Source organism: Lipomyces arxii (assembly GCF_038497795.1).
Source record: "Lipomyces arxii strain Phaff 12-163 unplaced genomic scaffold V1512scaffold_9, whole genome shotgun sequence".
In the NCBI taxonomy this organism is placed as follows: Eukaryota; Fungi; Ascomycota; class Lipomycetes; order Lipomycetales; family Lipomycetaceae; genus Lipomyces; species Lipomyces arxii.
This window is the reverse complement of record NW_027117708.1, coordinates 186,841-211,258: the sequence shown is the minus strand read 5'-3', so window position 1 is coordinate 211,258 and position 24,418 is coordinate 186,841. Positions and strand designations below refer to the sequence as shown.

Here is a 24,418-nt window from a genome sequence, read left to right as displayed (position 1 = left end):
TTGGCGCACCTATGTTGATTGAGGTCGACAAGTTTGGCCTTCTGCCATTGCCTCATCCACCTACACCTGAGTCTACGTACGCGGTCGTGGATAGGATTATTGAAAGTGTGCCGAAAGAATGGAAGCTAAGCAATTCAAGTCCAAATTACTCAACTGAGGTGTATTATAAGGTCATGGACTCGGAACCGTGGTTTCTGCGCAAGACTTTGCACGACGCAGACACACACCCGTTTGAATGGTTTAAGCGGGCGATCTATGATGATCATTTTGATAACATGGTCAAGTATTACGAGGTCGTGCAGTCGAACGAGCTCAAGGTGGAGCGAGAGGGTGGGTGGAAGGGATATACCTTGAAATATAAGCTGCCTGCACCATTTGCAGAACGCGATCTGGCGACTTGGCTACTGAAGGATTATTCAGATGAAGATAATACGTTTACGGTTGTGGCACTGCCTGCAGACATCCCATTACCTGAGGATGCGACAACAAGAGGCGTGTATTCTTTTTTTCATCGTGTCCGAAAGACCGAGGACAATCAAGTCGAGTGGATAATGGGACAAACAGTAAGTGTTGTTTGGAAAGTTTGGATGCATCTAACGGGCAACAGAGTGACATGAAGGGCAACTTACCGAGATGGGTTCAAAATTATTCGATTGGTGGAATTCTGGTTAGTGATGTGAAGGACTTTGTGAACTGGTTAGATGCCAATTACGGAGTGGTTGGAGAGGATGGAGAGGAGTCTGATGAGAATTTTGAAGATGCTGAATAATGAGTCTGAGGATGCTGATAGATCGTCAGAAGTTGAGCATGAGCAGGATGCGGGTGAGCACGTAAGCACGTAAGCGCGTAAGCACGAAGCATGGGATGGTGTGCATGAGCAGGACAAGCAGAACAATATTTGAGCATGATGAAGGAGAAAACTGATTGTAGGATATGGTAGTGTAGCTTTGATACGATATGTGATTATCGGTTGCTGGTTAATGTAATGAAGCGGGTAGCGGTAATTCATGTCATTGTTAGGAGTAAATAGTACCAATTGATAGGGAATTTCCGTAATTTGTAATTCTTAAGTGCATTAATAAATAAATCTATTACTTTTGTACAATTTCATCTATTGTCATTGTATACTGTATGCGATATAGCTATGCAAACGCACATATCCAAAACAAGTAATTACCTCCTGTTTATTTACATATTGTTTATGCAGTTATATGATTAACTGCGTATGTCTTAAGCGCAGATCAGCCAGGGACCGAGCCGCACGCTGTTGGGAGTTCGTTCGTGTTGGGAGTTCTCGGGAGTCATCGAGGCCTTCCTCCCCCGGACAGCCCGACCGAGAACCAGCACAACAACAACAACAACAACAGCAAATCTTCGTCAGCTTCGCTTTTATACTCTTTTGGCATTCATTTCTTGTCTTTTAATTTCTGTTTATTTTTGACTCAATCTTCGTTTAGTCTGTTCTATTTTGTACTTCTCTTCAGACTCCTACAAACTGAATCCCGTCCCTCGGTACACAAGCTTCTATCTATAGACCCCCCGTTGGTCCCGGCCTCACAGCTTCCCTGTCCATCAGTCCCAAGTCTAAACCCAGTCACCGCTTTTAAGTTCAGCTTTACGTGCAATCATTAAATATTCTGAACGCGAAAATGGCTACATTCTTACGTCGTTTTCTTTTTGCTTCCCCTCCCTCGGCCGTTCTGCTTCAAATGTGCAAGGATACTGCACAAGACGCGTCGACTGGTGATAGTACGGCTGACTTGGACGCGACTTTATCGGAATACGAGATTATTACGGCTTCTGACGCGGATATCTTGACTTCGCAGGCTTGTAGAACTACTATTGACGTGGCCTCGTCCGAATCAACTGAATTGGGTCAACAGAGATCGGCTGTCGATGAAGACTATATGAACTTGAATGTCAGACCGTTGACTTATGTGGAAGTGTTAGTCAACGGGCTTGCACAGCCCGGTCAGAGCGTGAAATTCAACATGTCCAAGTCGGGATCGTCCGCCAGTGCTGGTCGCAACTCGCGCAAGTTTGAAAACAAGATGTTTGCGCGTGGACCAGACGATTGGCGCAACGAGCTTGCGTACGAGGAAGACGAGGACAAGTACTGGTTTGGAGACCGCAAGATGTGCCGCGGCCGCGAGCGCCAGAAGTCGCTTGTGATGGATAGACGCGCCCGTTTGCGCGCAATGATGGTCTGAGTTTTTTACGCTCTTAATCTGGAGTGTTCAGGGGGCGTAACGCGTGTTTTGTTTCTGGTTAGTTAATGGCGGCGAATTGTGTATAACTTGGTGATTAGAATTTTCGACACTGATTGTTATGATGTCGTTTGGTTGCAGTCGACTATAGTGGATTGTACCTCCTTATCAATGCTGTATAATTTTTGACAAACAACACTCTGTGCGCTGCTAAACATATAAACTTAAAACCACTAATTAATGTACAGTTGTGTCGCCGTCAGCCATTTCAATAACCGTCGTATTAGTTCCATCAATCCATTTGGCTGTGTTTCTAGTCTTACAGTCGCTCATGATATACAAAAACACGTAAACCGACTCGACTTCTCCACCAAAACAATATACCCGAATAATGTCTCCGTCATCAATGTCGAGAACAGCCCCGATTAGCCCGACCCTTCCGGAAAGAATCCGATCGGTCATGTCGGTCCAGAATCGTAATTTGTCGCGTGAGGTCCAAGATACGACGTCTATGCGCCAATATCCGCGTTCAAACTGTTCCGGTGGTTTGGGTTTATCATTCAAATTCAAGCGAACACATCTAGCGAGTGGGGCGTAAAAGTTCCCGCTCTTGTGTTTAAATGCTGCCCGTCTGATTCGATTGAGGACGTTACGCGGCATCTTGTCGCAATCGTCCTGACTATTGCTTTCAGGTAAGTCGTAGTATACTATGTACATTTTGTCCGTGCCAATAAGTTGTGCAAGGGTAAGCCCGCCTGAGAACTGTGGTATTCGAGTGGGAATCTGGTCAGGTGATGTGAATGTGGATACAGACGATGGTTGAGAGTCTTGTGATGGCGTATGCGGCAAGTCCTGCAAGCTTGCGGTAAGAGCTTTTGCTGATCCTGAAATGAAAGTCGATTTCAAGATGTCACTTGTTAAAGGAGGTTTAGCTGCTACCCGATAGTTGCCTTGCAGATTTATGTTCCCTAATAGAGGTGACATTGAACGCTTACGCTGTTCATCTGGCTGCGAAGTTGGCTGCGAATCTGGAATTTGCTGGTCTGAATAAAGCGACTTTAGCAACGCGTCGATATTGACTGGAGATAGACATATGCTACTTGACTCTCTGTCACTTTGCCGTGTATTTTCCGATTCTTGCCTGTTCCGTACAGCGACAAACACAGGCAGCTCAACACGGGCTATAGAATGTTCTCTGTGAAGCACAAACTGTGCAGTTGCTGCTGCTGCTAGTCTGGAATACACGTCTTGATCATGGGATGAATTACTTGAATGTATGTGAACCGTGTGCTGTTCATTTGCAGCCCCATTTTCCCTTGAGCAACTATCAATTACAGTATTGTTGATTGAATTAGTGTCTAAACAGTGCTCAGGCTCATTTCTTGGCCAAGATTCAACTTCAACACGTCGTTTTTTACGACTTCTGTTTGGCGAAGTATCAAATTGTGACTGTGATTTTGACGACGACGATGACCAATAAACAGAAGACTTCACTGAAACACAAAAACTCTTCATTTCCTCATTTTTACTCTCTTTGCTTCCTTCACTTCCTCTTGTCCCTTAACAAATCGTAAACAGACGCAGGAGTCGCGGGAGCTCAGTAGCTCGAGCCCTCATCCTCACTCTAATCAGCCGCACGTCTTTACTTCCCAAGGCCCATGAAAATTGATTAGTAAATTTCTTTATTTTTTCGACAAAAATTTCCTCAAAAATTGCTTTCTTCTGTGTTTTTTTTTTTTTTTTTTGGAGGGTTTAAATGCTCGTGAGAATCATTTCACGACAAAAGACTCGAACTTATCTTAGTTTCTGCTCAAGGCCTTCTGTGTGTAACTTCACTTCGAAAATGGCATATCATCGTCCAAGTGGTTTGCCCGAGGAATACCCGAGTAGTTCGGCTGCTGACTTCAAGAGTATGCTTATTGAATTTATATGTTTTTATGCATGAGGGTCTAATTTTTCAGGCGATACCGTCACGACACCGACCCCATCAATGCTGCAGTCCATGTTGACTGCCACTCACGGTGACGACGTCTACAAGGAAGACAGGACCACAAACGACTTCCAGGCCCGAGTCGCCGAGATGTGCGGCAAGCCTGCCGGATTGTTTGTTGTGTCTGGTACTATGGGCAACCAGCTCTGTCTCCGAGCCCATCTTCACCAGCCACCGTACTCTATCCTGTGTGATTACAGATCACACGTTTATACGCACGAAGCTGCAGGTCTGGCCATGCTGTCGCAAGCTATGGTCACTCCAGTTCATCCAAAGAATAAGGTGTATTTAACAGCTGACGACGTCAACGAGTACTTAATCCGTATGTTTCTTACTTTTCGTTTGATCAGAGATTCCACCGTGCTAACCCAGACCAACAGTCCACAACGACATTCACACCGCTCCGACTAGAGTCATCTCGCTTGAAAACACACTCGACGGCACAATCATGCCGATCGAAGAAATTGCAAAGATTTCGGCCCTTGCCCGGCGGCATAACATCAGAATGCACTGTGACGGCGCTAGGTTGTGGAACGCGTCGGCAGAAACCGGGATCTCGTTGTCGGAGTACGGCAAGCTGTTCGATTCCATGTCGCTTTGCATGTCCAAAGGCGTTGGTGCTCCGGTTGGCACCGTCATTGTCGGCGAAACCGACTTCATCGAGACTACAAACTGGTTCAGAAAGCAAACCGGTGGTGGTATTCGCCAGGCAGGTTTGTTGGCGGCCGCAGCAGACACTGCACTGACAGAGATTTTTCCAAAAGTACTGAAAGAAACTCATGAGACTACGAAAAAGTTGGCCGCAGATCTTGCAGAAATGGGACTCACGTTCCAGCTCCCGGTCGAAACGAATTTCATCTTTCTTGACCTCGAAAAGGCAAACATTGACCCGAAGGTATTGGTAGAGGAAAGTAAGAAGGTTGGCATCACTGTCGTGGGCGCCCGTATTGCGATTCATCACCAGATCTCGCTCGAAGCTATCGAGAAACTCAAGGTCGCGGTCAAGAACACCATTGATATTTGCAAACTGTCAACCACTCAGGTCGAGAAACCCGAAGGTTCGCTATTTTACAGTGGCTTTGACAAGGTTGTTCATTAGATATAGAGTGTAATAATATAATAGATTTAGGTACTTCAAATAGGATCCAATCAATTTACTGTACAGTCGCCTCACAAGGGGATATTGCTACCATACAAGCCACTCTGACTATATATATATACATTAAATACTTCGGCACATTCCTTTCTCATCTTGACCATGGCCACCAGCCTGACTTGGTCTGCAGCGAGTCCGATAGTTTTTTGAAATGCTCCATCTCGCCAAAACAGTCGCGGCCCCACTCGCACCCGGCCATGTTGACCACAAAATCCCGGTCTTCTTGATTGTAAAATATCCGGGTGTCACTGGCCTGTTCAGAGCATGCGCCTTGTGGAAATGAATTGATTAGTCGTTGAGGAATAAATGCCGTGCCACTTCGGATCCATGGCTGGTCTGAGTACATGTGTTCCTAAGCAAACGTCAGTAACTTATTCACAAATAGCACAACATTAAACACAAACCAGCGCGTCTTGTTCTTTATGTTCCCACTGCATGTGTCGCTGCTCGTAAAACACCGGGTCCCACCAGATATCGAGCAGGAAATCCGTCCACTCGCTCCGCCGAATGAAAAAGCTACCAAGATTAAATCCACCGCAGTCCTGGGGCACAATCAAGTTCGTCTCATGCTCCTTATCGACAAATGGGATCGAAACAGGGATGTTCAGCGGGTTGTAGTACGACAGGTCTCGGTACGTAGTATTGTACAGCTTGTTGAACACTTGCTTCTCGAGCGACACTGAGGGTTCCATGATGTATGTGTGTAAATCTAACCACCAAAACCATTCTGCCTTTGGATATTGTTTCATTGTTGACCTGATCACGTCCACTTTCTCCCATGATTCTCTCCATTCCTAGAAGTTGTTGTTAGTCTTGTACGCATTTCTCTCATATAACATACGTGTGCGTATCGCTTCTTAATCGACATGTCCTGAATTGCAAGTTCATACCCTTATTTCCAAATCAACATTGTTCTACACGCATTTCTTGCGAAACACTTACCATGCCGTTCAGCATACGCCTTTTTGTTCGCGATACTCGTCTTCTCAACCGCCCATTCCTTTGGCCCTTTCCACTGCATCACACCGCCACCTTGGTTCACGGCCAGAATAATCACAAATCTACTTGATCCCCATCGTATCTTGCCAATGTACGGCAGTCCGCTATCCGACAACACCGCGTATAACACAAACAGAACAAGTAGTCCGCCAACCAACCGCCGCCGAAGCACGACTTGTCGCATCCGCTGCCATCCTCTTCTCAGTCTCTGCAACACTCGTGACGTCCGCGATGCCGGTGAAAACAGATAGTCGTCCTTATCCTTCATTGCACCACGTTCCAAACCCGCGTATCAAATTGTAGCCAAAATTAGATTGAAACGCAAATCACGAACCTTTTGGCGCGTTCGGTAGATTATGTGACAAATAAACCAAACCCACTGTGTTTCTATCCGCTAATCCTACAGAGTCCCCTGCTTTGAAAACTACCGAAACTACAATGCAAAGAAGTGTGCTGTCTATTGTTTTGGGAGCGTGTTATTGTTTTTACACCAAAAGTTCGTCTGCGCGCCTCAGAGCCTCATAGCAAGTACAATCCCCTTATGTTTGTCAAATGACACAAACCCTTTTAATATCTGCTCATACTCTCACATCTATTTACACAATTTGATCATTATAAAAGTACAGCTAAAACATATCCCTAAACACTGCCGGATCAACTCCATTCACAGTCCTGTCCGCAAGATCCCGTCTATCCATCGCCAAAAACACCCGTCGCAGCGTTTCATACAGATTCGTGCTGCGGTTTGCCAAAATGTCGTCTTCCGAACCAGTGTTCAACTCGTTTGGAATCCGGTGCATCTCAAGTGCGGTCAGCAGATGTTGTGCTGCCTCTTTATAGCATCCAATGTTAATACACGAAACCCCGAGATTGTACAGTGCGCGAACAAACGACGGCCGGATCTCAAGTGCTTTGTAATACGCCTCGATAGCCTCTTCAGACCGATGCGAGTTCGCAAGCGTAGCACCCAGTCGGTTCCATAACAGAGGATCGTCAGGTCGGACACTCAGTGCCGTGTTGAAACAGTCAACCGCTTTGTCGTACTCCTCGTTGCCGTAGAACAGCACTCCAAGCCCGACCTGAACATCAGCGTCCATAGTCATTCCGTCCGGCGAGATCTGGGCAGCCCGCAAAAACAATTCAGACACTCGGTCATGCAATCTAAACCGGTCGACGTCTGCCAGCTGTGGCTGTTGCCCGCGGGCCTGCTCGACCAGATCAGGATACTTTGTCGCAATCCATCGCTCTAACGTCGCGTACGCTGCATTCTCGTAGCCCTCATTAATGTACGACACGGCCAAACTCATCAGCGCAACCTGGTTGTCTGGATCAAGCTGCACGGCCCGTTCCAATGCCCGTATGGCAGGATCCTCCTTCTCGTTCTGTGCCTGCACAGCGCCGAGTAGACTCCACGCCTCCACGTGCATTGGATCCTTCTGGACCGCAGCTTCAAACGCCAGCGCGGCTTCGCTCAGGTTGCCGCCCGACTCCATTAACCGAACGCCTTCCGCAAACGGATCAGACACATCTGGTTCCAGGTACTTATTCTCCATTTCGTACTGATAGTCTCCCGAGTCCGGTCGCGATGTTGCAAATCTCTCAAAATCTTTATCCCAAGGCATCTTCAACTCCGACCCGAACGGGTTGGTCTCCGAATCTGAAAACTTGTCGCCGGCGAAAAGATTCTCGTACGTCGCGTCAAGGTTGCTCACATGCCCGACCTGCTCAGACGTGCCATCCTGCATATGCTGCTCCTGAATCCCGCGCCAAATGTTCTCAAAGTCACCGTGAAACGACTCGCCCGTGAAATGGTCGTTCAGATCCGCCATCTCTTCCCGCACCGCGTCCTCGTCGTCGACCACGTTCTCAGACTCGATACTGTTAAACTGTGCCTCCCAATCGGTAGAATCAAGTTCAACCAGTCTACCTTTGCCTTTTAATTGTGCTGACGACGCCGGTGCTGGCTGGCTGTGGTACATCATCGGACCTTGGCTGTACATTCCACCAGCCCCACCCATGGGCATCCCGCCAAACCCAAACTGCGACCCGGAATACATTGGAGATATCATGTTCGGCATTCCCCCTTGCCGAAAATCCTCCCGCCCGGTTTGTTCAGATGGCGACGGCACACTAAACTCTTGTGCCCACTGACTCTCACCGACCACTGGCATAGGACTTTGCGACTGTGACATCACCGGTGGTGGTGGACTTCTCATATTCAAAATCTCTTTTCTCATAGCGTCAAACCCAAACGGTCCATTTCCCTGTGGCACTGGCGAATACGACGTTGACATAAACTTCTCCATCATCTGCTTCCGCATCAGCTGTGTAATTTTCAATATTAAGCTAAGACTCACATCTCGGTCAGTCAGACTCATTTCCTCACCCATCCCTGTCCTCATACTAGCACCGGGTGCGGCAGGTCCAAACCTGTCGCGCTGACTCGAGCGGTCCTCTCCGACTTGCTTCGCGAACTGTGACAACGGATTTCGGCCGACCGCACAATCGGCGACAGATGATCCGGCAAAAGACATGGCTATTTATTATTGTGCTTCTTTCTAATATAGTATACCGTATACGCTGAGTAAAGCCACAATACTTAAAGCAGCAAAATACTCGTAATGATTGATTTTGCGGGGGTCTCTTACGTAATAACTGCACGTGACTTCATTTTGCCTGCCAAACGTACCGAGGCAGGCTATCGCAGCATAACCGTATCTGCATTACGCATTTATTTAAACCACCTCTAAATGAACAACCAATTCCCGATAAACGACCATTGGCATTAAATAACAACACGAAATATATCTTACAATCGCACCCATTTAAATTTCCTGATCTGCAATTCCCGCATCGATCGCAGACTTCTTCTCCAACCTGATGCGTTCTTGTTTCCTCTGTTCCGACAGCGAGCCAACCATACCTTCAGGCTCAACACCGGCCGAGAAATTTCGGGCGATATGGCGCATGACACGACCGACCAATCGCATCGGGTGCGGCATACGCCACTTCATCAGTCTAAACACGTAAAACCCAGCGAACATGGCGAACGTGTTGAAAACAATGTACGCACACAATAATCCGACGTTTCTCCACCGCTGGTCGTAGTTGATGCCAACGCTCTCGAGATACGTGTCGGCAACACTGTATCTGCAGTACCGACATTCGCTGGTCGCGTTGAGATTGTCAATGTATCCGCCAGAGCGTACTGCAAAGACACCTGCGTATTCGTCACACGTGTATCCAGGTGGTGGGTTGAACACGCTGAACTCGACTTCCGCACATTTAACCTCACGACCGTGGAGCACGGTTCCGAGAAGCGACTGCACAAGGTACGTTAGCGGTGAAACGTAATACATAAATGTCCAGAATGTTGGCATCAAAGTTTTGGCCTGCAGTACTCCGCAGAACGACAGAATGAAGGAGAACAGGAGCGACGCAATGATTGACGCAGAAGATGCGTCTGGAGAGAGCTCGCCGACCGCCAGACCAAATGTGGTAAAGTAGATCTGGTAGAGCACACTATACACAAAGTAAAAATAACCAGCCCGAGGTGCGTTGCGAAAAAATCCAACTGGCCAGTAGTAGCACATGAAGAAAATACTGCCACAAATGATATTGTACGGAATTTCAACAAGCACAAGACTAATAACAAGAACAGACCAGTGGTACGTACTACTGGCGCTCTCGCGGACCTCAAACAGTTCACGCAGCTCAATCAGACGCGGTTGCAACTGATTGATCAACGCAACGCTAGTCAAAATCGCCATGAAAGTTCTGCTACTGTCAGACCAATCACTAAAATAAACGCACACTTCACTTACGCAAACAATCCGTTCTGAAGCCCGGCAATGGTCAAGTTGATGTCCCAGAAAGTGAATCCAATAAACAGTCCGCCGATGGTTGATAATGCAAACTTCGCTCCAATGAAACTAGGCGATCGCCAGTAAAAATTCACAGTTCGCGAAGTCATTTCTCGCACTTGCGTAGCCCAGCTCGCCGCAAACCTGTTTCTGAGTTCGCGCGAAATCTCGGGATCAGGTAGCTGGGCAAATTCAGCCTTCATTTGCGAAATCTCGGCTGTGACTCTATGATTGTCTTCCGAATTGTTCCAGACTTCGTGCCAATCTCGCGACACGCCAGCGGTCGCTCCTGCACCGATGCACTCCAAAATGTACTCTGCTGGGTTGTCTCCGGGCAAGCACGGTGGAGCACCTTGCCGACTAAAATAGTCCAAGATAGACTCAGAATTCTTGCCAATATCACCAAAATACACAGTTTGACCTCCTTTCTTCAACAGCAGAAGACGGTCGAATTGCTCAAACAACGTAGCAGAAGGCTGATGAATTGTGCACAAGATTGACTGGCCTGCGTTTGCGAGCCGACGCAAAAACATAACAATAGCCCATGCAGACTGCGAGTCCAGACCAGAAGTTGGCTCGTCCAAAAATAAAAGCAAGTTTGGCTTGGCTGCAAGCTCAACACCGATCGAAAGCTTCTTCCGTTGCTCGACGTTCAATCCACGACCGGGCTGGCCAATGATGGCTTCAGCATAATCTTCCATGCCCAACAACTGGATGACAGTCTCAACGTACGCGTACTTCTCTTGGCGCTTGACTGACTTTGGCTGACGAAGCACGGCAGCAAACCGCAAGGCTTCTCGTACGGTAGACTGGGCAACGTGGAGATCCTGCTGCTGGACATACCCAGTTCGTCGCTGGAACGTCTGGTCCAATGGCTTGCCATTGACCAACATGTCACCTGTAATCACGCCGAAATCGACTCGTTGGGCCAGAATGTTCAGCAGCGTCGTCTTACCGGCACCAGACTCGCCGATTAAAGCAGTCATAGAACCAGGTTTGACGTAACCTTGCACGTCATCGAGCAGCTTTCGATGTCCACCTTTGATTGGAATAGTGTAGTCGACGTGTTGCCACATAAAAACTTCATCTGACATTGACGACGCATCCAAACCTTCCAACGGTTTCATCGCATCTGTGGCGTCAACAACTTCAACCTCTTTTTTCTCAGTAATTGCAGTCATGGTATGCATGTCCTTCAGTTTCTTCTCCGTTTCTTTAGTACGAACAAACACAAGAACGTCTCCACCACCAGAAACAGGTCTCAAAACTTCAGAAACAACAGCGAACGCAACCGTCATAGCAACCCAAAACGCAATGATGATTCCAAAATTTCGCCACAGATTGTGCCATTCGTACTGAAAATTTGCATCCAAATAATCGTCGCCAAGTACGTAGTCGAGTCCCGGACGCGAGCCAGTGATCGCACACACTTTGTAATTAATAGGCAGCTGCTCGTACACTGGAGAGCCTTGTGGAATCAAGGCTGAAGCGCAGTCCATCCTTCGGCCGTGGAACTCATTGACCATCAAATTTTCGAATCCATACGCGATTGGATTGATGTAACTGATCCACTTGAACCAGGGATGCATGGACGGTCGAGGAATGACATAACCAGCATACATCGACAGTGCCAGTAAACCGACACCAGCAATGGCGTTTGCAACCTCGATTGTGGTCGTGGTCGCGGCAATCAGCTGGAAGAATGTCTTCATGGTGAAAGTGACCATGAATGTGAACATGAGGAAATAAAAAAACTGTCCAGCTGTCCGGTTTAGATTTGAAAGAAAGTAAAGAATGACATCAAAAACAGCAGAAGTGAATATTTTCACTGGAAGGTCAGACACCAAAGATGCCAGTGCTTCGGCGGAAGGATGATAAAAACCATATAACTTCTGCTTCAGCACGATGGGACGTTGAGCATAAGCCGAGGTAATTTCAGCCATGGATGTAAGGGCAACAAACTAGATCAACGTTAATACTTTATCTGCAATATAAATGACACACATGCCAGTGTTGCAAAAAACAAAATACCACCACGAGAAAAGGCTCCGGAGACATCATCGGGGATATTGTAGAACAATGAACCAATAATGAGGGACTGGACGATAGTAGAGCTCATGTTGACAAACATGTAAGCAGAGTCGCCAATGATACGCTGTACACCACGACGAACACAAAGAACAAACTGGCTTCTGTACGAAATTGTGAACGGAGAAGACTGAATCATGGACTTCATCTTCTCTTGTTTTGCAGATGTTTTGAAGTCATTATACGCCTCAGATGTGTTACAATGAGATGCATAGTCCTCGATGTCCTGCTGCAGTTCTGCATATTCAGGTGAAGCTTTCCAGTAGGTAGCAAACTCGCTAGCAGTCTTTGGAGCACACAATTCCATTCCAGGTTTGAAAAATCGGCCTTGGGGATCAGTTATAGAAGTCAAAAACTCGGCAGTAGTCTGTCTTGGAGGACAATCGTAGCCCATTTTCTCAAAATACTCCTTCGCTTTGTTTGCGGGTCCAAAGAAAATTTGTTTACCAGAGTACAACACGGTGACTTTATCAAAAAGTTCGTAAATGTGTTCGCCAGCCTGGTAAATTGCAACCAAGGCAACGTTTTGGAGAAGATTAGTTGTGGTTCGAATCGTTTGAGCGTACTCCAACGCGGTCGAGGAATCAAGACCGCGCGTAGCGTTATCCCATGAAACCAAAGCAGGTCTGGCGGCCATAGCCTCAGCAAGTGAAACACGTTTCCGCTCACCGCCAGACACACCACGGACGTAATCGTTACCGACTTTTGTGTTGAATGTGTGCGTCAAGCCAAATACTGTCGCCAAAACATCACGAACTTTGACTGTAAACTCTTTCCTGGGTAGATTATCAATACGGATTCGAGGAGTTCTGCACTCAATTGCGAATGAAAGAGTTTGGTCGACCGTGATACTCGGAAAGTGAACATCAACTAAATTCGGTCAGTTGCAGTTATACAAAATCCAAAAAAATGCGTACGTTCAGCATTATAGAGCACATCGCCCCTAAAGCGTCTCATCATTGTCTTTTGGTCGATTCCATCATAGGACACAGAGCCTTCAACAGATTTGAATTGATCAATCTCACCGGCCAAACACTTGAGAATAGTGGTACAGCCGGAGCCAGGTCTTCCTAATACTAGCAGCATTTCACCAGTTTTGACCAAACCACTAACATCTTCAATAATTTGTCTAGTAGGTAAGTGTGTTTGACGATGAATGTAATAAGGCAAGTTAAACAGTGTACGAAAAAAATCGCCAATTGTAGGCGCAAAAGAAGCAGCTTGATCGATGCCGGTTGCAGTAAGATTTTTGAAATAAATGCCGACATGTCTTAGTTTGATTCCCTGGGCGTCTTGTTTGTCGACGTAACGACGCAAGACTTGTTCAAGGTCAAATTCTTGTTCTGTGACTTCGCTTGAATCATTTGCAGTTTTATGCGAAAGTGTTTTTGAAAGAGATTCTAGTCGTTCAAGAGTGTTTGGATCATTAAGTTCGATAGTATTGTCAATAGCATCTTGAGCTTCTAAATCTTCTAGATTGTCTGAAGATTTTATGTTTTCGTCGCCTTGGTCAGTTGTATCTGATGGAGTTGACTTGTCAGCAGAGAGATTTGACGACGAAGCCGTATTGTCGACTTTCTCCTGATCAGCTTGAATTATATCAGCCATGATCCACGATCTTTTTCTTGGCTGTTGTGACCTAGTAAATCTTGACACGATTCTGATTCTTGTTTTAGTTATTACATTCTATCTTTGACCGAGGCTACAAAGACGATTTTAAAGTGTGACGGTCGAAGCTTGAACAGGCACGGAACGTCATAACGCCGCATCCAGTAGATGGCCACTAGCAGAACCTTGATTATCTTGGTTCTTTATATACGAACATTAGAAAGATGTCATTGGCTTATTGATCACTTAGGTAATGGCTTGTTTTATATTTGTATAGTAACAGTGATGTATGATCTGTATTGCTATAATATATTATATGCTCCGATTTGAGTATGTTAAGAGGAATAGGCAATAAGGAATGAGTTAGAACTAGACAGATCCAGTTTAACGTCTAAAATGGCCTGTTTACAATTTTATTCAGACTTGTTTTTCTTCTCAGGTCAAAGACATCTAAGTCTTTCTCTTTGCACGTGAATCTAAGCGAGACGCTTTATGTATCTGGTGTCTCGTCGTGTTTTATCGTGTTCGTCGTGTTGCTCTAGTCACGATGTTTAGATGTCAGCACTTGTGAAATAACTACTACACACACGCTAGCTGCGGTAAAACTCAATCGGAGAAAACCCGGACGCAGACGAGGCTGACTTAAATGTACTCCTGAACGGTTCTTCTTAGTCTTCTTGTTCTTCTTTCAGCTCTTGTTTTCCTCTTGGATCTGTCTTTTTGATTTTGGGTCTTGTTTAAAGTCGCGGTTAATTGATAGAAGTTGTACTATTTTATTTGCTGTCTACTGTTTATATTTACATGAGCCCTTTTACATTCTTAAAATATCACAGGTCGCAGAGGGAAGAGAGGCTCAACATACGAAAATATACGCTCAATATTTGTTCCTTGCTCGCTCTTCACTCTAAACCTCGGCCTGCACTAATTTCTGTGCGTACAAAATTAGCCCTGCTCGGTAAATTTGCCGAAAACGTTATTTTCTGTTATGGCTTATAACCCTACAAGAACGATCTGAACTGTGTTCTCCATAATCTGACCCCTGCCTGTATTTTGTACAAATTTCTGTCTGTATATACATATTGTCAATATCTAAAATTCAGATACGCCTTTTTTAATGCAAAATCTACTCAGTTCCATCTTTAGGCAATGTATCACTCTTCTGGTGATTAATCCGCTTCAATCTTCGTTCTTCAATTTCCTTCTCTGTCACGATCTTTACTGCCGTTTTTGAAAACACATACGACAGCCCACTTAAAACTGTTGTTCCTGCAACACAATACCTAATGGCATCATTAGCGAAAATTCTTTACGCTCTTCATGATCTTCTCACTCTAGTCCGGTAATGGCCTGTACTGCCAATAATTGAGATTCAATCGTCATTCCTTCCAAGATTAGCGGCTTCATCAGACTGACTGTGATTAAACCCATCTGAAGCGCTGTATTGTATTTCGATATCGTCGTCGGATGCACTTCTGCAGAAGGAATGCTAAAGTCCCAGTACCGTTGCATCGTCTTTGGCGGCGGCAGCGAAATGTACCTATAGTATATTGCCGATAATCCGAGCAACACGTCACGTCCTATGATAATAGTCCCAACCCAGACTGTCAGTTCTGTCAACTCATGTCACTTATTTCGTCAACAGCAAATCACGTACTCGGCAAACTTCCAATCCATGCCAGACAGCAAGTCATGGTCACCATCAAAACTTTGTCCGCCATGGGATCTATAACGCTGCCCACAACGCTTTGTAGGTCCCATTTCCGCGCAATATACCCGTCAAGCAAATCGGTAACACATGCATATACAAACAATGATACTGCCCAGGTGTGGTTATTTTGCAGCACAAAATAGCCAATTCCTGGAGTAACAATCAGCCGTGAAAACGTCAGTAAATTTGGAACAGTGTATATGTCCTCGTGAAACACGGTCTTGGTCCCGTTTGGTATCTTGTCCAACGCTTTCTGCATGGCCTGCTGCGTCCGTTCTTTTGTATTTTTGTAAATTGTCTGTCCAGTTTGTCTCACTGGCGTTCGTTCCGATTTGCCCGGGGATTCTGGTCCTGGGCTACTATACGCCCGCATAGCCGGCCAATCGATTGTTGCAACAACAAACCGCTTTTTTCGTGTTATAGCTAACGCACCCAGCCAGTGTCCCGGACTTACAACATTCGGCACCTTTGAACCGAAAGTTCCGCCATGACAACCAAAGAGCATCCGTTGTAACAGCAGCGACATGTTCGTCAATCACTAATCTTCTCAGTTGTAAACAGCTGTGCCCTTTGTTTTACCAAAACTTAAGCCAGGTCTAGACAAATTTCTCCAACAAGAACCGTGATTCTGTTCAATAGCGACTCTTGATCTGCAGATTCACCTCATCTAATACTGTGCGGCTCACGTCCGAGGAAGTCAAACCTTGTCATCTACTCCTACTACTGCTCTCAAGGGATCATAAAATGAGTTTATAATTACAAGTATCCAAGCAATCTATAAGTAAAAGAAAAATAATATCACCTCGAGATAAACCAATTCGTATGCCAATGGCTGGCTAAATTACTGTGGTATATGGCCCGCAAAGTTGTCGCTCCGGTAGTCAAGATGTACGAACGCCCGTTCAACAATCGGCAATGTCTCGAGTGCGTATTGTAGTGCCTCGCCAACGTCATGACTGTCCCGCAGTCTCATTTTCTCGTCTAATAGGACATCGACTTCGACGTTTAACCGGTCGCCGGCATAGTATGCATGAAGTGAGTTCACTTGGTGAATACAATCTGCAAATCTCATGCATAAGTAGAGAATGACTTGCCGGTCAACTGGGTCAGCAGCTGCTCCAGTAAGATGGCGGATATGCTCGAGCGCTCTATGCGACAATCAGCATCTATATCTTCAAGGCACTAGTTCAACATACGTTTGTGACCATGACACCATCACATAAATCGATAGACCCATGGCCCCAAGTGCATCTACCCAAGGCATGTGTCCAAAATATGCGATAAACGGAAACAAAATCGAAAAGGAGTTAAAAATCACATCCGTCAACGCGTCTTGAGCAAGCGCTTGAACTGAACTGGATGTCATCGAGCGGCACCATAGATAAGCCACCATCTTGGATGCAATCGTAACCAGCATGATGATGACTGCAGAAAATCCAATTTCCACTGTCGAGCTGTGAAATAATCGTTGGACAGCTTCAATTGTAACCTGCATAAACGACACGATCATTAAAATTGAAAATACTAAAACCCCAATTGGTTCAAGTCGAGATCTGCCGACAGGGACTAAACATTATCAGCTTGATGAATGAAGTAAGAAAACAAAACAACGTCACATACACGCATATTGTAGTTTCCAGTTTCGCGATTGTACAAATCTGTGTGAGCGTTAGCAACCAAGTATACCTCGCTGCTAAACATAGTCTCACGTCGCGCTAACCCAAATAATGGCAGTTGACATGAAATCCAACGCCGAGTCGACTAACGAAGCAATAAGGGACAGCGAGTTTGACAGAATCGCAACTGCAGCCTTGGCTCCGAGAAGCACGACATTTAGAGCGAAATTCAAGTATATTGCGTTCCGCACTGCACCATCTTGATCTGGATCCAGCCCTAGTAATGGCATACTCTCCTCATCGATGTTTCCTGGCACATCTAGTCTTCGCCGCTGTGAGTTGTCGTCGCCATAAACTTGAAGCACGTTCTCTGGGATCTTCGAATCAAGTAGTCGATCAATTTCGAGATATCTGTCTATCAAGTCATTCTGATGCCGAGGTCAATATAAATTCCTCTGATTAATCCTCATTTTACAAACCTGAGTCTCGTAATATTCTCGTAATTGCTTCGAAAATGTTTTTAATTGTTTTGGATCTGTCCGGTATTTCTCCCAGTTATCCAATGCTTTACTATTTCCAATCAAATTCTGTGATCTGAGCTCGAGCAAGTTGGTCAGACGACTTATAGAGTCCATTCGCTGCATTCTCGAAGGTGGTGCCATTGCAAATGATATCAAATCTGGTGAAAGTTGGGTAACTCCTCCTTCTTCGACAATGAAATCAAACATATTTGGTCTTCTCATGGCGGGAGATGACGACAGCGAGATGTACGACGGTTCCGGCTCTGCATTTTTTGATTTACCTAACGCCATTTGTAAGTTCTTAGTAACAAAATAACCAAATTAGCACAATCTGATTTTTAGATTAAGAACAAGAGTAAAAAGGGTTGCTGAAAAAAAGTGAAAAGACTACAAGCGTACGAAAAGGACGTAAGAGCCCGCGCAGATCAGGATGTCGATGAGTAGGAGAGGGTCCCAGGCATTATGCGGTACGATCGTTTGTACGCCATTACAGCCGTACCCGCCATGACGAGTGGCGGGGCTACATACACTACGTATTGTTCCGTATGCGCCTATGTTGTGCGTGCTTAGGCATTAAAGATCACAGATTTAGCTAATGGTGCCATCTGATAAGTTGGACCCTGTCTGTTCTGTAAATTGGTAAACGGTACTTTGAATCTTGGTAGAAATTTGCTGGTTTTTGAGACGATATATTTATATTAGCTATACCAAAGTGCCGAATAGTCTGTTATTAATTATCGTTGTAATTAGTTGTTTATTGGTTAGCGGTCACTACAAAACTTGCTGTTCTTAATAATAATTTTTGATATTTGCAATTGCGATTTGTATTGTAAATACTAAAATATATAAATGTTATATATATACTAGTAATCATACTCATCACTGTTGTACAATTAGCATTAAATTTATCTCTAATAATATTTAAATATCGAATTATGTCTGACTTTATCGTAAATGAACGGTAAACATAAGGAGCAGAATGGATCTAAACCCTCGACTCTTACACACCCTCCACAAACAACTTCACCAGCTACAAAACAGGAAAACACTGCGCTTTTGCGGGCCACATATCCACATTCATTACATAATTGCATATGCCCGAGAGTCAAATAATATGTTTTTTTTAGTAAGTATTTAATGGGGAGGTCTGCGAGATCAAATTGGCATCCAGTTGCTAAACTCCAACTTACAGAAAGATTTGTCTCTCATCATCACTTTACATCCATCCTACTTCGGACCGTCCATGCACTCGTACTTGAGGTCCAAGTTATTACAGGATGTTGAAGGTACATGCTCTGGCGAGTACGGGTACATTGTCTACGTTATGGATGGCATGAGGATCGATGTCGACAAGGGACGTGTTATCCCAGGCAATGGCGGTGCGGAATTCGATGTCAAATATAGAGCTATTGTTTGGAAGCCATTTAGAGTGAGTTAACTGGGCTGAAGTATTTGCCGTACAATTTGTTGATGTTAAAAAAGGGAGAGGTAGTCGACGCAGTTGTCGCAAGCGTTAACAATGTAAGCATGAGTGCGTTTTTACGATTATTGATTTAAATCCTGATTCGATTAGGTTGGATTCTTTGCTGACGCTGGACCACTGAGCGTATTTGTTTCAACGAAGGTGTGGCATATATAAAGAATTACAGGAAAACTAGACTGATTCAAATACAGCTGATCCCATCCGACATGAGATTTGATCCCAATCTCAATCCTCCAGCATATGTTTCAGAAGACCAAACTATAGAAAAAGGCAGTCATGTCAGATTAAAGATCATGGGCACTCGTGTTGATGTCGGCGGCATGTTTGCGATGTATGTTTGGTCGGCTGATATTGAATTCTCTAGATGCTAACTCATTCACAGTGGAAGTATAAAAGAAGATTACCTCGGTGTACTATAGTCAAAAAAAAGAGGTGCTCTCCGTTACGCTGGTTTGAAGTGTTCCCAACGTTTCCAAGTCTGTATATTAAAGTGACTCACGTCGTCTTTGGTTGATTATACCAGAAAAAAAGAATTCTATATGGCATTATAGGGTGTTCGCTTGTCATGTAATCTCATTTGAATAGTCAGTCTAGCTTGACGATGTTAAAATATGGGTTTAGGCAAACAAGTTGATTTGTTATATTCGGAGTTTTGTTATATTTTTGTGTGAGATTATTTAATAGATTGCAGTTGTTCAATGGAGCTGCGTTCGTCATGGAGAGTGTTACATGAGACAAACAGATTATATTATTATATACAATGCATCTTCAAACGCGTCAATTGCTGCTGCCCTCACTTGGCACGTTCACTCCGATTTCAGAAATAGTGAGCACCGTGTAGTGATGCTTACTTTTGATATGCTTAACGCGACGATTTCTCCGCTTCGTCCGGATCTTCTCTCTCATAGGCTCCTTTGTGTGCTCAACCACTCTAGCCTTGACCACAGCTCGCTCGTCGTTAATGAACGGTTCGCCTTTCCATGTAAACTTCCTCGAGCCAAGAGTTTCAATCTGGGTTAGCCGAATAATGTCGCCAACATTGACGTCTTTGAGTCTATACGGTAATGTCACACGGTCACCAACACTAACCAGAAATGAGTTCTTGTGGATTCGGATGGTCGCGTACATTGGCGTGGTCATTGAATGATACACAAAACTGCTGGGCTTGAAAGCCTGTGTGAGGTCTGCAGGTGTCGGTTCGGCAATTGTTTCGTACAAACCAATTGGCTTCGATAGTAAAGCTGTGACAGACGGAACAGTTTCCGACGGAGTGTCTGCCAGTCTCTTAGCTGTAGTCACGAATTGCCGAGTCCACTTGTTAAACTGAGAAGTACTCGACGGTCCTCGTTCAACCAGAGAAAAACATGTTTGTGCAGCATGAAATATGCTTCCCAAACGAGGAGCACTAAACATGACTTAGTTATCAATCTCAGATCCGGACACTTTGAACTAATCCTTTCCGATTGTTTTTGCCGTGCAAAACTCATTTTTTACATTAACATTTCGCACGTCAGCATTAAAGGGTTTTGTACTAAACTACTACAGGTGATGAGGGGTTTGTGTTAAACTCATATTGAACCCTCTATCGCTCTTTCAAGGAGCGTATAACACGCTCTCCTCAAACCCCGGCCATTCTGTGCGCGTACAGCGCTTATTGATACATCGTGTTGATCCTTTAAATAGAGCTGCTATCCGATCGATCTATTATTTGCTTTTTGAATTCTAAGCTTGTCATTTGTCTCACAGGCACAAAACGAGCTTCATCAATGCCGTCTCTATTTCTGGACATATGCGTTGCTATATATGCATACACTGCTCAATCCCCACAAGAACTCTCGTTAATCGAAGGCGATGTGCTTTACATTCTTGATAAGTCTTCGGAAGACGATTGGTGGAAAGCAAAGAAACGTATGGTCGGAGCTGAAGACGACGAACCCATTGGATTAGTGCCAAACAATTACGTCGAGTCGGTAAGTTCAATTCTTTGATCTCTTTAGTTATGACTCGGCTGAGGCACTATTTAGATGAAATCGACAGGCAAGGCTAAGGCTCTGTACGATTACGACCGGCAGACTGAGGAAGAAGCAAATTTGAAGGAAAACGAAGTACTTGACGTGTACGATACGTCAGATCCGGACTGGGTCCTTGTCGGAATCAGGGATGAGTACGGTTTCGCACCGTCCAACTACATCGAATACATCTCTGAAGAAACGGCGCAGGCTCTGACTGTACAAAACGCTAGTGCTCCACCTACGCCAATGGTTGCATCGCCGCAGCAGTATTTCCCACCGTCAACGCCTACAGCTGTTGAACAACCAATGACACCGTTTGGACAGCCATCGTATTATCAACAGGATCAACAAAACGCTGCATACGCTCAGTATAGAGAACCAGAACCTGAGTATGATGACGACGAAGAAGCCCAACCGGAAGAGCCGGTACCAAGGCTGCCGTCTCGTCCGCGGGCGTCAACTGCAGCATCGATGGAGTCTGTGTCGAGGAAGTCAGGTTTCCTGACTTGGAACGTCCAGGAAGTCGACTCGAAACGCAAGAAATACAAGGCCACGTTGGCGATTGGCAATGGCTCCATCTTGTTCTCCCCAGAAAGTGCAAGCTCATCTCCACAACAATGGTCAATCACTAACCTCGTGAACTACAACTCAGAAAAAAAGCACGTGTTTCTGGAGTTTGAGCATCCGTCAATGTCGCTCGATCTCCATACCGGATCCAAGGATAACTCGGCAGAGATCATTTCCGCAATTGGAGAGCTAGTTGGCGCCAAACGTGCTACAGGCTTGCGTGAAGTCATCGAGGCCTCTGTTCCGGGTGGACAGAAATTTGGAAAAGTGCTTTACGATTTCGATGCCCAAGGTGACGACGAAGTCACGGTCCGTGAGGGTGACGATGTGTTCATTTTAGATGACAAAAAGAGCGACGAGTGGTGGATGATTAGACACAGTCTGACAGGAAGGGAAGGTGTTGTGCCTAGTAATTATATCGAGGTCATCAAGAAACCTACACGGTCGTCTTCGTTGCCTCAAGAAACTGACAGAGATCGACCTAAACGATCAAAATCACAGCGCAACAAGAGAAGAGATTCTGTTGAACAATCGCCACCTTCTACACCAGCTAAACCAAGTAAGTGATTTTGAGCTGTTGTCAAAGGATCGCAGAAAAACTAACAAGCAGTAGGACCTGATCCTAGTAAAATCCGAACCTGGACAGATGTTAGTGGAACATTTAAGGTCGAGGCTGCTTTTGTTGGATGTGTTGATGGAAAAATCCAGCTGCATAAGGTCAACGGCGTCAAGATTGCGGTTGCTGTAAACAAGATGTCACCAGAAGATCTGGATTATGTCGAACGCCTTACCGGACAGTCGCTGAGACAAAAAAGCCCGTCCAAGCTTGGTGCCGTCGCCACTAACGAAGCGTCGCAACAGAGAGACACATTGACTGCTGAGAACCCTGACCGACCCGGTTTTGACTGGTTTGAATTTTTCCTGAGCTGTGGTGTCGATGTCAACAATTGTCAAAGATACGCAATCAGTTTTGAAAAGGACCAGATGGACGAGTCTGTTTTACCGGACATCACACCGTCAGTCATGCGCATGCTTGGACTTAAGGAGGGGGATATTCTACGTGTAAACCATGTCGTTGAAGAAAAGTACAGCAAGAAGAAACGGTCAGTTTCGTTCGGCAATGCCAGTGTGATGGGTAACGATGATCAGAACGGAGACGCAGAGTCTGGCTTGTTTACCGATGTCGATGGGTCTCTGAAGAACAACACACAGAAGTCGCGCCCTACGCCGGCTGTCACCACGTCTTCGACCGTCGACGGTGCGCTGTTGGCAAGCGACAGTTCCAGGTCTTCACCGCGAAAAGAGTCAGGCAAGTTGTCGCCTGAAGTTGAAGACAAACCAGCCCAGCCGCCACGACCGAACTCGGTTCCAGCTCAAGAGCCACTAACTGGCGCGCTTAGAGATCTTACCAGTATAGCACCACTTACTCCGGAACCTGCGTCATCACTAGCGACACCAGCACTTGTACCACAATCGACGGCAGCGGCAGCACCTCCACAGGTTGCTTCTGTCACTGCCACGCCGGTATTGTCTCCAGGATTTACAGGTCAACAAGCCCAACCGCAAGCACAGTATGTCGCGATTCAGCCCCGAATTAGCATTCAGCCAGCCATGCCGGGACAGTTTGCTATGGCAGCACCACAAATGACGGGTATACAGCTTATGCAGCCAACCGGAATGGTAGCTCAGCCCACACAGCAACCATCACAGATGATAGCTTTGCCTACCGGACAAATATCTATGCAGACAGGCATGCAACAGCCGCAAATGTTCTTTGGAGTTCAGCGCCCGTCAGCTCCCCCGCAACTGTCCACGGCTACGACTGCAACGATCCCTCCACCTACTACCAATGGTGCGGTTATGGGGCAGCCGACCGATTTCCAGTTGCAGCAGCAGCCTATGATTCACCCTAACTTTGCTCCACCATTCGCAAACCCACAACAAAATGGGTTTGGTCCTCAACCCAGTGGATTTATTCAAGGACAGCAAGGGTTTGATAGATTTGCGGCGCCGAGCGCATTGCAGCCACAGCCAACACGGCCATTTGTGCCACAGTCGCAGTTCGGCATTCAGCAGATGCAGACTGGATTCACAGGACCCATGGACAACGGGTTCCGGCAGCCGATGAATAACGGATTCCAGCAGCCGATCATCAACGGATTCAGTGGCAACGGCATGTCAAGCGCGCTGCAATCCCAGCCGACCGGGTTCGGTTTCGGTAACGGACCACAGATGCCTCCACCTCCAGGTGGTGTGAACTCGGTGCTGATGAAACCACTGCAGCCAACAAAGACTGGCCCGCCGCCAAAGGTCAGCTTTGGAATCAACAAGCCGCTCGAGAGCACACCGACAGGTATTAGAAAAGCTAACTTAGCAGCTGCTACGGCGGAGAATCCGTTTGGATTCTAGAGTTGCATTTGATTTTTGTTTACGAAATTGTTCTGTTTTATTTTTTTTTTTGCCGCGGTGTATAACCTGTGTCAATATAACAGTTCTGTACTTTGTGTTGTGATTTGTTTTGACTATGCTTGTGATGCATTTTTCACTAAATAAAATTTACAGCATGTTTTAATTGTGTAGCTATAAAATTCAGGCTGACA

At 45.7% G+C, this 24,418-nt stretch overlaps 12 protein-coding genes across 12 annotated transcripts; 5 read left to right on the top strand and 7 right to left on the bottom strand.

Annotated features, from left to right (window-relative positions):
* Positions 1–11: 11 nt before the first annotated feature.
* V1512DRAFT_271408 (uncharacterized protein) lies at positions 12–769 on the top strand (the record flags this gene model as incomplete). Its single annotated transcript, XM_066917642.1, has 2 exons — positions 12–563; positions 608–769. The coding sequence occupies 2 exons, from the start codon at positions 12–14 to the stop codon at positions 767–769; spliced, it is 714 nt and encodes a 237-aa protein (XP_066771153.1).
* Positions 770–1,346: 577 nt separating this feature from the next.
* Positions 1,347–2,469, top strand: V1512DRAFT_263589 (uncharacterized protein). The gene has a single exon (XM_066916527.1). The coding sequence runs from the start codon at positions 1,650–1,652 to the stop codon at positions 2,208–2,210; it is 561 nt and encodes a 186-aa protein (XP_066771152.1). The 5' UTR covers positions 1,347–1,649; the 3' UTR covers positions 2,211–2,469.
* V1512DRAFT_263588 (uncharacterized protein) lies at positions 2,300–3,840 on the bottom strand. Its single transcript, XM_066916526.1, has one exon. It carries the CDS (start codon positions 3,720–3,722, stop codon positions 2,445–2,447), a length of 1,278 nt encoding a protein of 425 aa, XP_066771151.1. The 5' UTR covers positions 3,723–3,840; the 3' UTR covers positions 2,300–2,444.
* Positions 3,841–4,050: 210 nt separating this feature from the next.
* Positions 4,051–5,296, top strand: V1512DRAFT_253569 (pyridoxal phosphate-dependent transferase; the record flags this gene model as incomplete). Its single annotated transcript, XM_066914748.1, has 3 exons — positions 4,051–4,117; positions 4,169–4,519; positions 4,578–5,296. 3 exons carry the CDS (start codon positions 4,051–4,053, stop codon positions 5,294–5,296), a joined length of 1,137 nt encoding a protein of 378 aa, XP_066771150.1.
* A 3-nt stretch (positions 5,297–5,299) lies between these two features.
* V1512DRAFT_226064 (galactosyl transferase GMA12/MNN10 family-domain-containing protein) lies at positions 5,300–6,837 on the bottom strand. The gene is made up of 4 exons (XM_066913842.1): positions 6,296–6,837; positions 6,195–6,244; positions 5,758–6,147; positions 5,300–5,705 (listed from the first exon to the last, which is right to left on the bottom strand). Exons 1-4 carry the CDS (start codon positions 6,618–6,620, stop codon positions 5,445–5,447), a joined length of 1,026 nt encoding a protein of 341 aa, XP_066771149.1. The 5' UTR covers positions 6,621–6,837; the 3' UTR covers positions 5,300–5,444.
* Positions 6,838–6,925: 88 nt separating this feature from the next.
* Positions 6,926–8,950, bottom strand: V1512DRAFT_226060 (uncharacterized protein). Its single transcript, XM_066913841.1, has 2 exons — positions 8,710–8,950; positions 6,926–8,661 (listed from the first exon to the last, which is right to left on the bottom strand). Exons 1-2 carry the CDS (start codon positions 8,884–8,886, stop codon positions 6,979–6,981), a joined length of 1,860 nt encoding a protein of 619 aa, XP_066771148.1. The 5' UTR covers positions 8,887–8,950; the 3' UTR covers positions 6,926–6,978.
* Positions 8,951–9,069: 119 nt separating this feature from the next.
* Positions 9,070–14,025, bottom strand: V1512DRAFT_276432 (ABC-2 type transporter-domain-containing protein). Its single transcript, XM_066917869.1, has 4 exons — positions 13,221–14,025; positions 12,224–13,173; positions 10,177–12,176; positions 9,070–10,129 (listed from the first exon to the last, which is right to left on the bottom strand). The coding sequence occupies exons 1-4, from the start codon at positions 13,909–13,911 to the stop codon at positions 9,178–9,180; spliced, it is 4,593 nt and encodes a 1,530-aa protein (XP_066771147.1). The 5' UTR covers positions 13,912–14,025; the 3' UTR covers positions 9,070–9,177.
* Positions 14,026–14,939: 914 nt separating this feature from the next.
* V1512DRAFT_263581 (CDP-alcohol phosphatidyltransferase-domain-containing protein) lies at positions 14,940–16,287 on the bottom strand. The gene is made up of 3 exons (XM_066916525.1): positions 15,566–16,287; positions 15,242–15,512; positions 14,940–15,191 (listed from the first exon to the last, which is right to left on the bottom strand). Exons 1-3 carry the CDS (start codon positions 16,143–16,145, stop codon positions 15,035–15,037), a joined length of 1,008 nt encoding a protein of 335 aa, XP_066771146.1. The 5' UTR covers positions 16,146–16,287; the 3' UTR covers positions 14,940–15,034.
* A 61-nt stretch (positions 16,288–16,348) lies between these two features.
* Positions 16,349–18,225, bottom strand: V1512DRAFT_239446 (cation efflux family-domain-containing protein). Its single transcript, XM_066914203.1, has 5 exons — positions 17,715–18,225; positions 17,329–17,663; positions 17,240–17,277; positions 16,816–17,185; positions 16,349–16,767 (listed from the first exon to the last, which is right to left on the bottom strand). Exons 1-5 carry the CDS (start codon positions 18,045–18,047, stop codon positions 16,461–16,463), a joined length of 1,383 nt encoding a protein of 460 aa, XP_066771145.1. The 5' UTR covers positions 18,048–18,225; the 3' UTR covers positions 16,349–16,460.
* A 561-nt stretch (positions 18,226–18,786) lies between these two features.
* Positions 18,787–20,013, top strand: V1512DRAFT_263574 (RNA polymerase Rpb7). Its single transcript, XM_066916524.1, has 6 exons — positions 18,787–18,882; positions 18,949–19,185; positions 19,239–19,277; positions 19,330–19,380; positions 19,431–19,570; positions 19,622–20,013. Exons 1-6 carry the CDS (start codon positions 18,871–18,873, stop codon positions 19,656–19,658), a joined length of 516 nt encoding a protein of 171 aa, XP_066771144.1. The 5' UTR covers positions 18,787–18,870; the 3' UTR covers positions 19,659–20,013.
* V1512DRAFT_263571 (mitochondrial 54S ribosomal protein bL21m) lies at positions 19,965–20,699 on the bottom strand. The gene has a single exon (XM_066916523.1). The coding sequence runs from the start codon at positions 20,650–20,652 to the stop codon at positions 20,017–20,019; it is 636 nt and encodes a 211-aa protein (XP_066771143.1). The 5' UTR covers positions 20,653–20,699; the 3' UTR covers positions 19,965–20,016.
* Positions 20,700–20,820: 121 nt separating this feature from the next.
* On the top strand, positions 20,821–24,390 carry V1512DRAFT_263569 (uncharacterized protein). The gene is made up of 3 exons (XM_066916522.1): positions 20,821–21,209; positions 21,264–22,377; positions 22,432–24,390. Exons 1-3 carry the CDS (start codon positions 21,006–21,008, stop codon positions 24,225–24,227), a joined length of 3,114 nt encoding a protein of 1,037 aa, XP_066771142.1. The 5' UTR covers positions 20,821–21,005; the 3' UTR covers positions 24,228–24,390.
* The last annotated feature ends 28 nt before the right edge of the window (positions 24,391–24,418 follow it).

Coding starts and splice junctions, on each gene's coding strand:
- V1512DRAFT_263589 (XM_066916527.1), top strand. CDS start 1,650: ATGGCTACATTCTTACGTCGTTTTCTTTTTGCTTCCCCTCCCTCGGCC.
- V1512DRAFT_263588 (XM_066916526.1), bottom strand. CDS start 3,722: ATGAAGAGTTTTTGTGTTTCAGTGAAGTCTTCTGTTTATTGGTCATCG.
- V1512DRAFT_226064 (XM_066913842.1), bottom strand. CDS start 6,620: ATGAAGGATAAGGACGACTATCTGTTTTCACCGGCATCGCGGACGTCA. Junction 6,245..6,295: donor GGCGTATGCTGAACGGCATG/GTAAGTGTTTCG, acceptor TTTGGAAATAAG/GGTATGAACTTGCAATTCAG. Junction 6,148..6,194: donor TTAAGAAGCGATACGCACAC/GTATGTTATATG, acceptor AACAACTTCTAG/GAATGGAGAGAATCATGGGA.
- V1512DRAFT_226060 (XM_066913841.1), bottom strand. CDS start 8,886: ATGTCTTTTGCCGGATCATCTGTCGCCGATTGTGCGGTCGGCCGAAAT. Junction 8,662..8,709: donor TGAGTCTGACTGACCGAGAT/GTGAGTCTTAGC, acceptor ATGCGGAAGCAG/ATGATGGAGAAGTTTATGTC.
- V1512DRAFT_276432 (XM_066917869.1), bottom strand. CDS start 13,911: ATGGCTGATATAATTCAAGCTGATCAGGAGAAAGTCGACAATACGGCT. Junction 13,174..13,220: donor TGTGCTCTATAATGCTGAAC/GTACGCATTTTT, acceptor GACCGAATTTAG/TTGATGTTCACTTTCCGAGT. Junction 12,177..12,223: donor TTTTGTTTTTTGCAACACTG/GCATGTGTGTCA, acceptor ACGTTGATCTAG/TTTGTTGCCCTTACATCCAT.
- V1512DRAFT_263581 (XM_066916525.1), bottom strand. CDS start 16,145: ATGTCGCTGCTGTTACAACGGATGCTCTTTGGTTGTCATGGCGGAACT. Junction 15,513..15,565: donor ATGGATTGGAAGTTTGCCGA/GTACGTGATTTG, acceptor CAGAACTGACAG/TCTGGGTTGGGACTATTATC. Junction 15,192..15,241: donor CAGGCCATTACCGGACTAGA/GTGAGAAGATCA, acceptor TGATGCCATTAG/GTATTGTGTTGCAGGAACAA.
- V1512DRAFT_239446 (XM_066914203.1), bottom strand. CDS start 18,047: ATGGCGTTAGGTAAATCAAAAAATGCAGAGCCGGAACCGTCGTACATC. Junction 17,278..17,328: donor ATTATTTGGGTTAGCGCGAC/GTGAGACTATGT, acceptor ACGCTCACACAG/ATTTGTACAATCGCGAAACT. Junction 17,186..17,239: donor CTGGAAACTACAATATGCGT/GTATGTGACGTT, acceptor GATAATGTTTAG/TCCCTGTCGGCAGATCTCGA.
- V1512DRAFT_263574 (XM_066916524.1), top strand. Junction 19,381..19,430: donor GCGTATTTGTTTCAACGAAG/GTGTGGCATATA, acceptor ATTCAAATACAG/CTGATCCCATCCGACATGAG. Junction 19,571..19,621: donor GTCGGCGGCATGTTTGCGAT/GTATGTTTGGTC, acceptor ACTCATTCACAG/TGGAAGTATAAAAGAAGATT.
- V1512DRAFT_263571 (XM_066916523.1), bottom strand. CDS start 20,652: ATGTTTAGTGCTCCTCGTTTGGGAAGCATATTTCATGCTGCACAAACA.
- V1512DRAFT_263569 (XM_066916522.1), top strand. CDS start 21,006: ATGCCGTCTCTATTTCTGGACATATGCGTTGCTATATATGCATACACT. Junction 21,210..21,263: donor CAAACAATTACGTCGAGTCG/GTAAGTTCAATT, acceptor GGCACTATTTAG/ATGAAATCGACAGGCAAGGC. Junction 22,378..22,431: donor TTCTACACCAGCTAAACCAA/GTAAGTGATTTT, acceptor AACAAGCAGTAG/GACCTGATCCTAGTAAAATC.